This window comes from Lagopus leucura, unplaced genomic scaffold (assembly GCF_019238085.1).
Source record: "Lagopus leucura isolate 7727_CA_CO unplaced genomic scaffold, USGS_WTPT01 Super-Scaffold_100001, whole genome shotgun sequence".
NCBI lineage: Eukaryota > Metazoa > Chordata > Aves > Galliformes > Phasianidae > Lagopus > Lagopus leucura.
This window is the reverse complement of record NW_024962262.1, coordinates 44,997,053-45,013,006: the sequence shown is the minus strand read 5'-3', so window position 1 is coordinate 45,013,006 and position 15,954 is coordinate 44,997,053. Positions and strand designations below refer to the sequence as shown.

Below are 15,954 nucleotides of genomic sequence, written 5' to 3'. Positions count from 1 at the left end.
GCCCATGATATATGTATTGAATCAGAAAAGGTTTCAGAAAAAGTTGGTTGTAAGAATGTAGATGTCACTGGTTTCATTTGCCTTTTTTTTTTCTTTTTCTTTTTTTTTTTTCCCAGAAATGGGCTTTGGGAATTGGCTGAAATTTTTACTATGCATAAGTGCATGCTATTCTTAAAAAGAACTGAACAAAATAATATGGAGTATTGATAAGCCTGTGGAGATCCATTACGCAGCCACATCAGTGAGTCTGCTCTTTTCACCCCTGGGGATGAGGAAAAGCAGTTTAAATGCACAATGTTGAAACTTACCAGTTTCAGGCAAGGACTCCAGCTTATGGGATGTGAAAGCTAGTAAATAAGTCTTACTGAAACTAAGCAAATATATCTAGTATTAGTAAATGGGCTTTTGTCTGGCAAAGATGGTGAAAAAGCAAAATAGCAATTAGCAAATACAGTGTACATTTTCAGAAAGGTTTTTTTTTTTTCTTCTTCTTTTTTTTTGCCATGAGAATACAAGTGCTTTATGTATTCTAAGTATGTGATAAAGTAGAACTAAGTTTTAAACACAGTTAAACTTTTCTATCCTAAGCACCAGTAGTTTTCCAACCCAAGCAGCCTGGTTTTAATGCCTTCAGTGGGGACTGGAGGAGAGAGAAATCCTCCTGTTGGTTTTAATAGGGGAAGGCTGGACTGCTCAGTTATGGAGCACCTCTGCTTTCTGTCAGCCAGCAAGGCTTTGGGCAGGGTGCTTGGCCAGGAGCAGCAGAGGAGGGTTGGGGAAGTGGCAGTGCCAAAGCATTGGGCCACAGGCGTGAACAGGAGGAAATTCCCCTGTTGCGAAGTGTGGGCTAGGGCTGGAGAACCCGTGGTATTGCAACAGGGAGAAACTGGAAGTGAAAGGGTGCTTTCACAATGAGAATTTTGGAGACAGGAAGCAAATTCAAAGGAAACGGGTCTTCCTTAGTGCTGCTACTTAGAATATAATCTGGGTTTAAAGCTGTAGCTGAGACATTGGAGGAGGGAAGGTAAGTTGAGAGGCACATTTCTAGGTCTCCCTGGCAGTACTTTGTCAGGGCCTCTGTAGAGAAAAGAAAGGTTTGCAGTGGATTGCTTTTGTTCTCTGGAAATGATGCTAACCAGTGGCTGGGATTGTTTTTTTTGTATTGTTTGTTTTTTTCCAGCAATACATCCAACCAAATATTAAACCCACTCACATTACTTGGCAACTTGGTAAGAGATAAAAATGAAATAATTTAGCATGGGCCAAGTATAAGTTATGAACAGAGTTCTTTCCTACTAGGCACCATAAGATGAAAGAGGCTTTCTGCTGCTTTGCATTCCATGTGCTCCCACTCTTTTTCCACTCACTTGAAAGCTAATCCATGGTTTTGGAATTTTCTTCACAACGATTAGTTGTGTAACCAAGGATTATGGGCTTTAGATGAACTGTAACCAATGAATTGAACTGTGAACATGGGGTTGCCTTTCAATGCAAACATACCTGCTTGTGCAACCAAGACAGTGAGAGTGCTGAAATTACAGCTACAGTCACAAGTGTATTCAGCTCTTCCAGGTGTGCCCAAATGTTCTCTTTCCTACAAAATTCCTTACATGATCTTCATTTGTTTTGGCAGTAGGAGTAGGGCAGTACCCTTATAAATAGTAATAAATGAAAAATTCTTGTAGTAGCAGGTAGAACTGTGCAGTATTTACTCTTTTAGATAGAGCTTCTGTAGATTGTAGGTTTTTTAATGGAGTTGTGATTTTTATTATAGATGTGTGTTATAAATTTCACAATTTTCACTTAATTGTTCCTTAGCTATGACCAGACATCCTACTAAATTATATTTTTAGACTTGTTTCCTAAGGAAATGAGGCTTGCACTAGTCATGCTGTCACAGTCAGCTGTCATTGTCCACCCATCTGTCTACCCTTGGTAACTGCCAATTTCAGGCAAACCTGACAGACTAGTGGAGGTAAAGGAACCACTTCTCTGCAGTTCAGGATCTAGGAGGGACACTGTCATGTTCCCCCACTTGAGGGGAACCCGGCGATCCCAGTGCATACCTACCTTGTGGGAGCCCAAGCAAGATAGGTATCACCAGGCAGGCAGCCAAAGCTGGCCGGGGAGGGCAGCACGTAGTGGGAGATAGAACAGGCTTCACAGGTGTGAAAAGAAGCTGATATGCAAAAGCAGTCATCTGATAAGGGGTGGCTGTAGCTGAGGGTGCTGCAGGAGCTGGCAGAGGCAGGGAGGAATGGTGCAGCAGGAGGTGCAAGGAGAAAAACAGGAACAGATTTCCCTGGTTCTGCTCTTGGAACAACTTGTATCCTCTTCTCCCATAGAGATACAGTTACGGATCTGAAAGGTTCGTTGTTATCACCCTTAAAAAGTTCAGTTACATTAAATATTAGAGCTCAAAGGGAGGAAGTCTGTGTATTTGCCTTTACCGATATAGAAATCCAGCCACATATCTGACTTTCCCTGCACTGTCATGGTTCGATTTGAATGGGGAGGATGGAAAGGAATGCTTGAAATGTCAAGCACAGCATTGGAAAGTCTGTGGGAAAAGATGCAGCCTGTGAAACTCCAAGTAAAAGAAAGTGGCTGCATGATAACCTTTTCCTAAATCTTTACTCACCTTCGTTAGACTTCAGAGGTTGTTGTTTTTAAATTTGTTTTTACAGATGTGTTTTTTTGATCATTTGTTGGTACGTTTTGTCTTTTTTTTTTTTTTTTTTTTTTCCTGTAGATGCTTCTGTTTATGACATTTCTCTTATCACATTACATCCCTTTATTTTTCATTACTCGGTTCTCTTTTTAACCAGTTGTGTTCTGGCCAGATGCTTTGTCAGCTGCTCCTTCTCTCAATTTTATTAGTTCTGCTGTAATCCAGGGCACAGCTCTTTATATCTCCCTAACAAAGCATAACAAAACCTGGGCTTTTAATTGAGAAAGTTCCTTTTTAGTATAAGGCTTATTGTAGGATGAATCCGCTGAGATGCAGTTGCTTGTTCTGCATGAAGTTGTAATGAGGATTTTCTAACTAAATGACCCTTGTGTTTGTTTATATTATCCTAATTTAATACTCCTTAGTTCTCATACTATATACATCCTTGCCTTTTGGTTGAAAGTGATCTCTACACTGATGAAAAATTCCAGTAATCTTGGCAGAGATCAGCCCTGGCCAACTTTTGATTAAAGCTTGCTTGTCATAAAAGCACTGCTTTCCTGCAATTGTCTCCCCCAGCACAATAAGCTGGTCTCTGTCATTTTGTCTGAAAGGGCAGCCACAGGCTCTCAGTTCAAATTAAGTACTTAGAATTACATTAGGATGTAAGCAGGCTCCAACAGGAAGTAAGGAGCTGCTCGAGAAGGTCAGAAAACACTTAGGATCATCGGAATTTTCTGTAGTCTTCTGAGATGTTAAGGCTGCAGAAATTAATGTATTTAACTCTTCTTGCATGTGACATTGTTACCTCTGCAGTGTTTGTGTGCTGTTCAGCTAAACCTGCGAAGTATGCCAGATAGCTGCACTAAACATACTTTTGAATTCTTGTATGTGAGCCCTGAAGTGGTCAGGCAGTTGCACTTGGATCTCTGTAGGCCCTTTTCAGCTGAGTTATTCTATTTAATGCATTTGTACGTGTGTGTGTGTGCATACATGTAGTCTATATATATATACACACTATATATATATATATGTATACACACTATATATATATATATATATATACACACTATATATATATATATATATATACACACAGTATATACTGTAATACATTTTTCAGTGCTGCCGTGGCCCAACTAAAGTGTTCTGAATTGTTAAAATGAAATTGCATGCTTCTTCTAATAGGACTATTTAAAGAAACAAGAACAAAGCCTCATTTTTTTCATTCATTTTCCTGTAATCAGTATGTATTCACAGTGTCTGAAGTGAATCTCCCTCCTCTCACCAAGGATCTAGATGAGAGAAAAGTGCAAAATCTGTGATTTCTACGTTGTTTCTTTTTTTTTATTATTATTTTTTTTTGCATTCTGTCCAATGCATGACATTTTGGATGTTGCTTACCTTGTGAGATTTCATCTTTTGTGTTATCTTCAGAACTTTTATAGCTGAATTTTAGAATAGATGGCTACTTATTAACTTTATCTTTTTGTTTATATATGAGTTTAAGCAGCCTTTGCTGCAGAAGTTTGAAAGTGAGTGGTGCAGCTTTTCCTCCACATTACACCCCAGAAAAGAATGTAATGGTATTGTTACTTTTGTATATTGTATTTAATTCTGTAATTGAAGCCATGACAACACAGCAGAACTTGGGGGTTTTAGGGGAATGTACTCCAATAATCCTCTTCATTGTGAGGTCAACGCTTCTGTGGTACATGGCAAAACTTGGGTGGAAGTGGTGCAGATTTCACAAGAGGGCTTGCAGCTGGAAATGGTTGCAGCTGCCTGGGGAATGAAATGAAGACTGAAGAGAACAGAATGTTATCTGTAGAGAAACTAAGGTTTTATCCCTCTGCTGGTTTGTTTTTGCATACTTCTTTCTCGTGTTTTACGTGAGTCAAATTTAAGTCATCACTACAAAGAAAAAGCATGATAGGTTAACTGGATTTTTAGGAGACATAACTGTGCAAATCTTCTTGAGATTTGGGAAGTTTCCATGGTGAAGAAACCAGTGTTTATAAGTGTGTTAAGATTCTGGTACTATTGGGAAGGGAAGAGAGTGATGATAGTGCCATACATAACAGTGTTTAAGCAAGATGTCAAAGATCATCTCTTAAAGGTGTTGCTGTGTTTTCTGACAGTCTGCATCATTAGAGATAAGATCTCCATTATAGAGAGGTGAGATTTGAAGTAACGAAGGCGTGCATTGCTTTAAGTGTCTGCAGTGTGGGGAGGATGTTGAGTGACCACTTTCTGCTTCTGTCTTTATTTCACAGGCTTAGGAAAAACAAAAAGAAAGACGAGCGCGCGAGACGCCTCGCCCACTCCCAGCACAGATGCAGAGTACCCTTCCAATGGCAGCAGCGCAGACCGCATCTATGACCTCAACATTCCTGCCTACGTCAAATTTGCCTATGTGGCGGAGAGAGAGGATGAACTGTCCCTTGTCAAAGGGTCTCGGGTCATTGTCATGGAGAAATGCAGCGATGGCTGGTGGAGAGGGAGCTACAATGGACAGATTGGCTGGTTTCCTTCGAACTATGTGGTGGAGGAAGTTGAGGAGGCCACAGCAGATTCACCGAGCTTTCTGAGCTTGAGGAAAGGCGCTTCCATGAGTAACGGCCAGGGCACCAAAGTACTCCACGTTGTTCAGACACTGTACCCATTCAGCTCCGTCACAGAAGAAGAGCTCAATTTTGAAAAGGGGGAAACAATGGAAGTCATTGAAAAGCCAGAAAATGACCCAGAATGGTGGAAATGTAAAAATTCCAGAGGGCAAATTGGTCTTGTTCCTAAAAACTATGTAGTAATCATTAGCGATGGTCCTACCATTAACACTTCCCACCCACCTCAGATAAGCTACACGGGACCATCTTCTACTGGACGATTTGCTGGAAGAGAGTGGTATTATGGGAATGTTACCCGACATCAAGCAGAATGTGCCCTAAACGAAAGGGGAGTGGAAGGAGACTTCCTTGTTAGAGATAGTGAATCTTCGGTAAGTGATACTCAGCACCATGGTCTTTATATTAAAACATGTGATGTATGGTTTAGCAAGTGTGGAAGCTCATAACTGGGGTACCCCAGAGAAGGACTTTTCACCCCTAAACAAACAAGCAGTGCTTCAGTGCTGCAAACTGATCCATGTACCTTCTGTGAGACTCAATCTCTCACAGAAATGCAGTGACATTTACACTGAAATTTAACGATTGTGGACTGTATTATCCAGGGTTTTTTAATTAGCAGACAAGTAACAAGATATTTCAAGCTTCTGTCTGACATTTCATCCTCATATGCAATCCTTCTCAAGTTTATAGCACTACAAGGGGAAAAAAAAAAAAATCTTGCATATTACAAGCTCAGACATTAATTTCAATTTAAAGCCAATTTAAAGTGGGATGTTTGCATTGGTCGGTTTTGTTTTGCCTTTAATTAACACAGGTTAATAACAGATTCTTTAAATTAGATCATTTAAATTATTGATTAAAATTCTAATCTAATGTACTTCTGCTCAACTTAGATTGTTTAGGTTGTAATAGGATGAAATTATTGTATTTAATTGTTAAGATTATAATGCACAACAGAAAAGATCAAGTCAGTGGCTCATATTACTTGGAAATTGAGCCTTGGTGACATCAGAGGGGATATGAGTAATGCTGATTAGGGATTATTATAAATCTGGAAGTTCAAATTTGAAATTACACTGAAAGGCCTTTCACAAATGTTGAGGCCAGAGAAAGCATCGTTAAGGTGCTCCAAATTTAATTATCATGTTGCTGTGATTTTTAAAAGGTGGCAGGTTTTAATAATTCCCCAATACACCTTTGAAACATTACAAAAAGGTGAATCTTAATTTCTCATCAGGGTTTTTCCTGCATTCGTTGCTTCAGCTGTCAGACCATTATTCCATGAGGATAAATTGTTTAGTACATACTTCCATCCAAGTATTGTTAATTCAAAATCCGTATGGTGATGTCAGCTCGATCTTTTAAGTTGAGAGTACATTACTATTAAAAAACAGTCAGCTCCAGGCATCTATCTCTGTGAAACACTTGTCTCACATTTGTCCTGTATTGTGAATTAAGCTGATTTGTAATGTGGATTGCAAATAAAAATTAAAGCAGTGTGAACTGCTTTAAACTTAATTTAAAGGAGGGTCAACTTCTTGACTCCAGCGTGTCCTCAGGAGACTCTGTTGGTTGCATGCATCACTTCTGCTTAGAACTGGTGGTAGCCTGCATCATAGTTGCCTGTGGAACTGAGGAAAAACTGCTCCCCTGTTCTGTTCCTTACATGATTTCACTTACTAGTCAATAGTACAAGTTGGCATTTTTAATACAATGCCTGAAATTTGGAATTGGTTGACACATTATCAGTTGGTGAGGGAGATGAACAGAGGCTTTTAGTGACAGTAGAAAAACAAGTAGAAAAAGACAGGGGAGTTGTTAAGTCTCTAGGATATTCTAAATACAAATTAAACCTTGCATTTTAATTTCTGAAAAGTATTGTAGTGCATTATTATTGTTGAAGTTAGATTGATGGCTCTTTATTCTCTGAAATTTTGACATTTTATTGATAAAATAGAGTTGTGTAATGTTCCATAATATTTTTTGTGGTTATAGAAAATTGTCTGAGTAAGTTTCAGGCATCTTTTCTCAATTGATTTTTTTTTTGTGCAGCAGACATGAAACTGTCAGACTACTTTGTTCAGAGCTCCATTTTTAAGTTCCTATTTCTGCTTCTATTTAAGTATAATCACAAAAGGAAGACAAATGCAAATAAACCAGAGGGGACCAGGAAGGAAAACAGAGATTTAATGAAAATAAACCTGAAGAAAATAGAAAAATAGTTAGAAAACATGATTTATAAACAGAGACTGCCAAAATCAAGTTGCTTGGTCAACAGGAGACGAGACTGAGGTAGATAATACAGTTTTCCAAAATACAGAAAGCTACTAGAGGATGATGGTAATCATTAAATTAACTGTGCAGATGTCCCCTCAGCCTGGCATCCTGTCTGCCAGGGGCAGGAGGGTACATTGGATGCAGCATAGTCACAGTCAGTCTAAGCAGATGGAAGCTTGGTTTTTGAACAGAATGCTGCGTTTTGGGTTATCCTGACTGGTACTTATTAGTCATCTTCTGCATCCTGGGAAGGTGCCAACAGGGCAGTTTGAAACTTAATGCATTATTTAAAATACAAGAATATGCACCCATTTCTCAGGGCATACCATGTCACGCTGCCCACTGTGTTACAGTTAGTTTCCTTGCTCTTAAAGAGTCTGAATCTTGAGTGAAACTAATTTGCTTGAAAGGATCTTTTAATTTAATATGTCATCATAGCACTAAAAGCACTGGTATTCAAAGCATTTCCAAATTCACTCTCTCTGTTGTTACAGAGGAAGCTGTTGCTGCTGAAGCAGAAGATCCATTCAGAGCACAGTTTTTAACTTGTTTCCAGCATCTAACACTTATTGGAATCCCAGAAAATTTACTCAAATATCATATACTCATGTAATTTGTTTATACATATTAATTATAAAAACACTGTGGATTCCTAGTTTGTTTTTTCCAAGTACCCGGAATTATCTAAAAAGCTAGTGAGTATACCTGATAGCATCAAAGGAAGGCAATAACAAAGATATGTTTCAAGCTTATTGTAGCGCAAAGATTTTAGAAATAACTCCTAAATTCTTGACTGTTGCTATTTTTCACACACATAACTGCAGAGGCTGTTCAAGCTGTGCCTAAAAGTCATCAAGAGCCTCTGCAGCATGAGAGCCAAAGGTCTTGATGGGTGAGACAAGGCTGAGCAGAGTTGTTAGCTCTCCTGTTTCGCTCATTTTTATGCTAGGCAGCACTTGCCTTGGCACTGTGTTATGAATCCACCTGTTAAAGCTGCAGGTATAAGGGTTATTCCATTCTAAAAATGCCCCATAGATAAAACATTGAGTTGTCCTGGTAATCTCATGCTTCATCTCTGAGCTGTTTTAGGTGCTTTTGTAGCCTTCTATCAGTATAATTATGGCAAGTCTCCCTTGGAAAAGTTTTCCTTACGTTTCATTGAGATCTGTGCTTACTAATGAGCTGTGTAGAGCTCTGTTTGCATAGGTGAGGGGTTTCTGTGTTATTCTGCATTCACTTTATTGAGGATACTGTCATTTAAAACTGTACTAGATGCAGTATTTTACGATATTTCTCTTAATTTGATTATCAAATGTTGGTCTCACAGCTAGATTCCTTTAGCTACAAATTCCATCCTCAGTTACACTTAGATTGGATGGGTGCTGCCACATGGAGAATACCCTGAGATGAACCCTGTTGGGTAGCTAAGCGTCTGATTAGCTTCGTTAATTACGAAATACTATTCTTAGCATCATAAACCTGTTTGAACCATTTAAACCCAGTTTATGTAACAGGCACAGTTACTGGCTGATAGATTTTTGCCAACTCCGTTGCACCTAGATAATGTAACCTTAGTTTTTGGAGCTGTGAGTGAGGAGACTGAAGTGGAGCACATCTAGTTAAAAAAGCTGCTTTACAAGTTCAGTCCTCACGTGGAGCAGAGAGGCAGCTATTTTTCCCACACCAGTCACATTTATTAGCAAGAATGAGGGATGTGACTTCTTTGAACCATTCCAAGAGCAGTTATTCATTAGGAAGTTATGCCAATAGTCCCATGGCAATCAATTTAATGCCATTTCCTGGGGTGGCAGGGGTTGGTATTGGGGGATGCCACGAAATGCAGGTGCATTACAGTGATTGAGGATGGTAGGTGTGGCTGGACTTGTGCCAGTCCTCTGAGGCTTCATTTAGCTCCTCTGTTCCTTGCCCAGAAATTGTGCCAGCAGAGGAAGGAGGCAAAGCTTGTATGCTTCTTGAGGTGCAAATTCTGTAGCTCTCAGGGTGTCCCATATTTTGCTCGAGTTTTTTAATCCTTCGGATAGAAGCTATTAAATGTGGCAACTGTTCAGAAACTGCAGCATGTCATATTTTGTGACATGCTGTAACTGACAGCTACAGTGGAGAAAAGGAGTAAGTTTAGCCTTGAGAACAGGCTTCAGCAAATAGCCTAGTGGGTTATTTTAAGTGGAAGAATAGGAATTTTATTAGGGCTGTGCTTGAAGACTAGTGGAGAGAATTCATGTTTCTGACCTGCCTTATGTTGATTTGAGAGTATGTTGGTTGTCACATAGAATATTTGTGTGTATCTAAATAGGATGAGATAAAGAAATTTTAACCCTGCCAGATTGTTCTTTCCAGCCTGTCCACAGACCTTTGAGTTGTGATGTGTTGGGTTTTTCTGTTGTTGTTGCTGAGGTAGCTGAGTAGAAGGGAAGAACAGGGGAAACCTGAGCTTGGAACTTGAAGCAAATGGGAAGTCCTAGATTGGGCTCACAGAATAACCTGAAAAATGACAAAATCTTCTAGAGAGGAGAGGTAGTGCTGGGTGAAACTGGATAGAAATAAAAAGCTAAGTTGTGGGATCAGTGAAAGGCTTTCAGGGGAGTTATTTTTCCCAGCGATGTCGCTTAAAGTAAAAGGGTCTTGTACCTTCCTCAAATGAGGATTTTAAAGAGGGAACTTTCTATCCTGATTTGCCTTGTTTTCCCTCATATCACTTTGTAGCTTGTCTTTATGACAAAATTTTCGGTCTGTTTTGATGATGAAAGAAGTAAAACTGGAGGAACACGTTCCTGCATGTTGTCACCCATGAGCTGTAGGCACAGTCGTGTTAGTCATTGAGAAAGAATTAAAGGCTTTTGAAGTGATTTTGAAGAATTTTACACGGGGACCGAGGAACTGCAAATGCGTAACAGCTGAACTTCAATTTTCATTTTTAGGAATGGATTTGACTTCAGATTGAGGCCTTCCCAATTATGGCAGCACAGAAATATTCAAAGGTTCCCTGCCATGAAGCTATGCTCTGTGATTCTGTGGCAGAGTCATCAACAACTCTGTAGGTTTCTGAGATTAAAGTTTACTTCTGATGTGCCTTTGCTACTGGCATGTGAGGCTTTTATTCGTGGAAAAGTTAGTGTGCAAACATACAAATGCAGCAATTAATTTAAGAGGGAGAAGGGAGGAAAAAAAGGCCAGCAGTTGAAATAAAACAGCTTAAATAGTAAATAAAATAAACAGAGTTGGAGCAAATCCAAGGAGGACAGCAGGAAACCAATTCAAGCTGCATCAAACCAGCATACTTTAGAGCAGTAATGTTAAGAGCTCTAATTAATCTGCAGATATATTTTTAAAAGGGTTTTTTTAAACCATCTTGTATGTTAGATACAGTGGGGAAGTACCAAAATAAAAGTAGCTGTAAGTCTGGTTGATCATGCTGTTTGTTCTTGCATCCTGGTGAATTTATTAATCTGAGGCCAATAAAGGGTTTCAGGGTTTCTGCAGCAGCTGTTCAAGCTCTTCCATCTCCGTGTACCGGATGGTGGCTCTCAAAAGAGTTAGATCAGCCTTTCCGCTATTTTTGTAACCAAATTAGATCATGAAAGGGGTAAACTTTGTAACATATATTCCGGAGAAGATAAGCTATACTGATGTCTCCTCTTTATGCATGAATCTAATGAGCAGCTCTGAGGCTGAAAAAATGGACTGTAGTTCGGAAAAATGACCATGAAAGCTCATAACTGAAGTGATGGGAAACGTATTTATGGTGTTGTGTAGACCACTTCATGACTGAGTATGGCCAGTGCTTGGGACAGAGGTCCAGAACCAGCACCTCTGTCAGTACTGCATCCTGCTGAAGGTGATGATTCTTAGCAAGTACTAGGAACTTTGGAAACTCATTATATTGATGGGCTGTAAACAAGTGTGCTTTGGTAGAAAAGCGTTAAAACTTTGTGAAACACAAAGTGATGATTTCCATTTTTAACCCTTGTCATAAAGACTTTTCCTATTTCTAAAAACAAAAGATGTTCTCGCTCAACAGAGGCTTACCATCAGAAGCCTCAGAATTTGCTCAACAAGACTTGATCTTGTTTTCTGCTCCTCAAGTGGCCTGTCCCCATGCTGTCCCTTTGAAGGATTCTGTGGAGCTGCAAGATGGCTCAAGCTCAAAGCTCATGCTTTGAGCTTCCCTGCAGCAAGTCCAGCACCCTGGGATACGTTCAGAGCTGTGCTTGTGCAAACCTGTGCTTCAGCTCTAGATTTTTCATTACCCTTTGACCCTTCATTAAGGACTAGGAAGATGTCTGCGGAAGCACAGGCTCTGTGCCAGGGCTGACTGGCACAGCCCTGTATGCCGAGGTTATGCAGATCCAGGAGGTTCAGCTAGATGCTGCCAGGTTTCTAATTGTTTTTTAGCAGTGTGAATGAAATAGGGTGGAGAAGGAAGAGAAGGTATCAATACTAAAACAGGTGAGATTCAGGGTACAGGATTTGGGACAGCACAGGATGTGGAGGATATGCGTGGCAGAGACCCACATTGCTCCAGGAAAAGAAAGCTTTAGATAGATACTTGTGTGTACAAGACACCCAGCACATCTTCCCAAAGCAGAGCTGGTGTTGACACTGGGAGGTTCCCACTCCCCCGCTGTGCTGCAGCTGTGCTGGGGCAGAGTTTGTGCATGATACTGTGAACCGAGTGCTCCCTCATGGGTTTTGCTTTTATGAGTGAAAGCAGTGATCTGGTTCTCAATGCTGCCAGCTGTGTTTGGTGTAGGGATGAGTGGTGGGCTCATGTCCTGCCTGTTCCGATTGCAGCCTTTTCAAAGCAGCCACTCACAAAGACTAAAAGATTTATCAAGATTTGTCATGCAAAATTGCTCTATTCTGGATAATTTGTGTTTCAATTCCTCTTTCATGACTGGTGTTTGATGGTGTGGTTTGTACTATATTTTTTGTTCTGTAGCTTTATCTTATTAAGAAAAAGGTGTGTGTGGTAGAAGACATCATTTCCCATACATGTGGGGATGAAGATAAAAAGACATCTTTTTTGATTTTTTTTTTTTCTTTTTCAATACAATGTAAAAATGGCCCTCTAGTGGTCACAGCACAAAAAATAATAATAATAAAAAAATAATTAAAGAAATTATACAGGGAGTTTGCTTCATCTTACCCAAGCAGTACGGCAATAATAGCTTTCTCCAGGGCTCTCAAGCAAAGAAACGAAAATGATGAAAGTTTTTCTCTTCTCCTTGACATTCTCGTGCTTCTGCATGGAGGAGCTAAGATAATATTTGCAATTTAGTCATGTAATTGGCAGCTTCAGACTATGCATCTGGGGAGCTTCACTTAAATGACTTAACTGTGCACGTTAATAACGACGGCAATTATTTATTGAATAATAGACTATTGGGTTTCTTAAGTAGCTAAGGCACTGAGCTGTGGAACAAAGACTAGCACAAATTACGTTGTCAACTATATTTCAGTTTGTTCCTGAAACCACCATACTGTGCCTTCTTTTTGTTCTCTTTTATGTAACTCTTTTTTTTCTCTTTGAATTCTTCTCAACAGCCCAGTGACTTCTCGGTATCTCTAAAGGCATCGGGGAAGAACAAACATTTCAAGGTGCAGCTCGTGGACAATGTCTATTGTATTGGGCAGCGTCGCTTTAATACTATGGATGAGTTGGTGGAACACTACAAAAAGGCTCCCATCTTCACCAGTGAACACGGGGAAAAGCTATATCTTGTGAAAGCACTTCAGTGACGATGAAGATGGACTTGGCCACCCAGGCCTCTTCTAACTTCCAAGCCTTAGGTCCCAAAATCACTTTTATAGAGCAGAGCAATATCCAAAACAGGCTTAAAGAGTAGGCTCTTTCTAACGTGTTTGCTCTGTTGGTTGTTATTTGTCCTTTTTCGTTTGCCTACTTTTGTGTTTCAGTTCTTTTAATCTCAGATCACCTCCCTTCAGGTTGAGAAGTTCACCTTTGTGGCCATTGTAAGCGCTCACTTCCATGTCCGAGTTCTAAACTCCCCTCTTCTGTGTACGTTTACATACTCAGCTCGGATAAAGGAGGGGGGTTTGCAATTCAACCCAGTGTTAACCTGTTCAAATTGCTCACGCAGACAGACAGAACTCTTCATTAAGAGACATCGGGCACAGTTTGAATGCACTGAGGCTGCAGCTAAGTAAGTGAGATATAGTAGACATAACAGTTGTGGCTGTGAGTTCTGTAGCTATATTGCTTACCAGGTAGTATATTACAAAAACTCCTAGTTCCTAGAAGCACTCTTTACACTGTACTCTGCTATTACATTGCCTCTCTGACTCTTTGCAAAGAGTACACTAATTAAAGCGTTTTGTAATAGTACTTCTTAAACTACTATGGTAAGATTGTAGTAAAAGAAAACTATCTAGTGTATTTTGGTCTGTAATTGCAACAAAGAGAAATTTTATTTGAAAGTTGATTACTAAAGAGAGAATCATTGAATTGTAAAGACTGAATGTTCTGGTAATCTACAACCAGATGTGCCATCCACATAATGCTTTTTTCCTCTTGCCCTTCTGCTTGTTTGAATTAAACAATTATGTATTTAATTCTCAAAGTAATATGTATCTGTAGCTGATTGTTGACACTAATACAGAAGATTAATAAAAACTGATCAGGGGACAGGGTGGGGTGGGCTACCAACACTATATATATATTTGCTTTACAGAAAGGAATCTTCAGGTTTTACAGAGGATGGTGTGATTGGTAGGAAGAGACACACAGAATGTTTATGAAGAAAATGCTTTTTTTTCTCTTTTCTTTACATTTAAACTCCTTTATGGTTTAAATATACAGACTTTAGATGGCACACTCCTGAGATTGAAGAAGGGATCTTGAGATCTCAAAATCTTGCATACTCAGTTTTTTGGATATTGTAATAAAAAAGGTATTATGTCATGATGGAGTACTGGGTTTATCCTTGGGTGGTAGTCCTGGTGTGGCTTTAGAAAGGTCAAATAGAGTAAATTCTGAATTTGTCTGACTTCGAATGTGTGTGGCCTACAAAGAAAACATTTGCAACTGCAGAGTTCAGTTTGATATGAGGCACTGTGTAATGAGCTCCACGTTGGTTCTCTCTGTGATTTGTTTATAGCTTTAATGAAAACTGCAAGATGGAGCTCTCTTATGGTACCTTTTTGCTATTAAGTCTTCCTTACAGATTTTGTATTTCAGAGTAGGCAGAGCAGGCACCAGCTGAGGGCTGCTCTGAAAGTATTGCCTCCTATTTATTATTATAATGTCAGAGGTGAATGTTGGTGGGATGGCAGGAGAGGCTGAACCTTCCCACCAGTATCCTGTAACATTTTGTTGCTGTGTGACAGGTGGCAGCAAAGGAGCACTCTGACACATGTGTCTTGACATGAAAGTATGTCTGAAACAAAGATGTCTCACTGAATTCTTCCTTACAGAAAAAAATGGCATCCATTGACATCTATCAGCTTTTGCTGGAACTTTATGGAGACCAGACAGTGGATGTGAGCACAGTGAGGCAGTGGATGGTGCGTTTCAGCAGTGGTGACAACGACATCAAAGACAAGCCATGTTCTGGACGGCCATGCAGATTTTTGTGACTGTGGCATGCAGGCGCTTGATCATCATTGGCAAAAATGTTTAGCTGGTGGTGATGACTCTGAAAAAGTGTTTTGTAGCTGAGAATTTGTTCTGTCAAATAGTGTTATTGTGCTCTTTGTATCTGTTGTAGTTTCCATGGAAGTAAATTGAGGCATTACTTTCAGAGCAACTAACATACAACTTCATGAGTTATACACGCGTTATTCACCCACCGCTCTTCCTATTTCTGTGAGGTTATCTGGATTAGAACTGTGTATGAATTAACAGCTGTTTTTTTTCTGTATGTGGGTAAACAAAAATTGGGCGCTGAAAATTCTGCATGGTCCGTCCTCATGAACGAAAGTAGTGATTTAGGGCAGACCAGAACAATCACTCTTCATCCTGGCAAGAACATACCCATGGCTAGGTTCTGGAAGCAGGAAAGTTTTCATTACAGAGTTGCTGACAAGTGCCCCTTGTTTACAGTCTTCTTGCCAGGACATCACAGTTGGTTTCTTCTTAACCTTTGAAGTGAGTTCTGCAGAGACCATAGGTCTTTTGCTGTCTAATATCTAATTCTTTATTTAGCTAAATGTAAGCATGTACCTTGAGTATGGCAAAGATGTTAAGAACTTCAGTAAACTAACAACCACGGTTACTCTTTCATGCTCCATGTTCAGTTTTCTGACACATTCACTGTTTTTCTTGTTCCATGAGTCTTCCTTTGCCTCTTGTATGTTTTCTATTTTGCTTTTTTTTTTTTCCACTAAAAGTTTCTAACT

At 39.6% G+C, this 15,954-nt stretch overlaps 1 protein-coding gene across 3 annotated transcripts in view; it reads left to right on the top strand.

The window, feature by feature from the left end:
- The window catches only part of NCK2 (NCK adaptor protein 2), a 69,507-nt gene extending 54,989 nt beyond the window's left edge, over positions 1–14,518 (top strand). For all 3 annotated transcript variants that reach the window (XM_042867491.1, XM_042867490.1, XM_042867489.1), the window contains 2 exons: positions 4,948–5,669; positions 13,141–14,518. In XM_042867491.1, the coding sequence (XP_042723425.1) occupies positions 4,948–5,669; positions 13,141–13,335 (917 nt within the window). In that variant the 3' untranslated portion in view covers positions 13,336–14,518. The remainder of the gene's footprint in view (positions 1–4,947; positions 5,670–13,140) is intronic.
- The last annotated feature ends 1,436 nt before the right edge of the window (positions 14,519–15,954 follow it).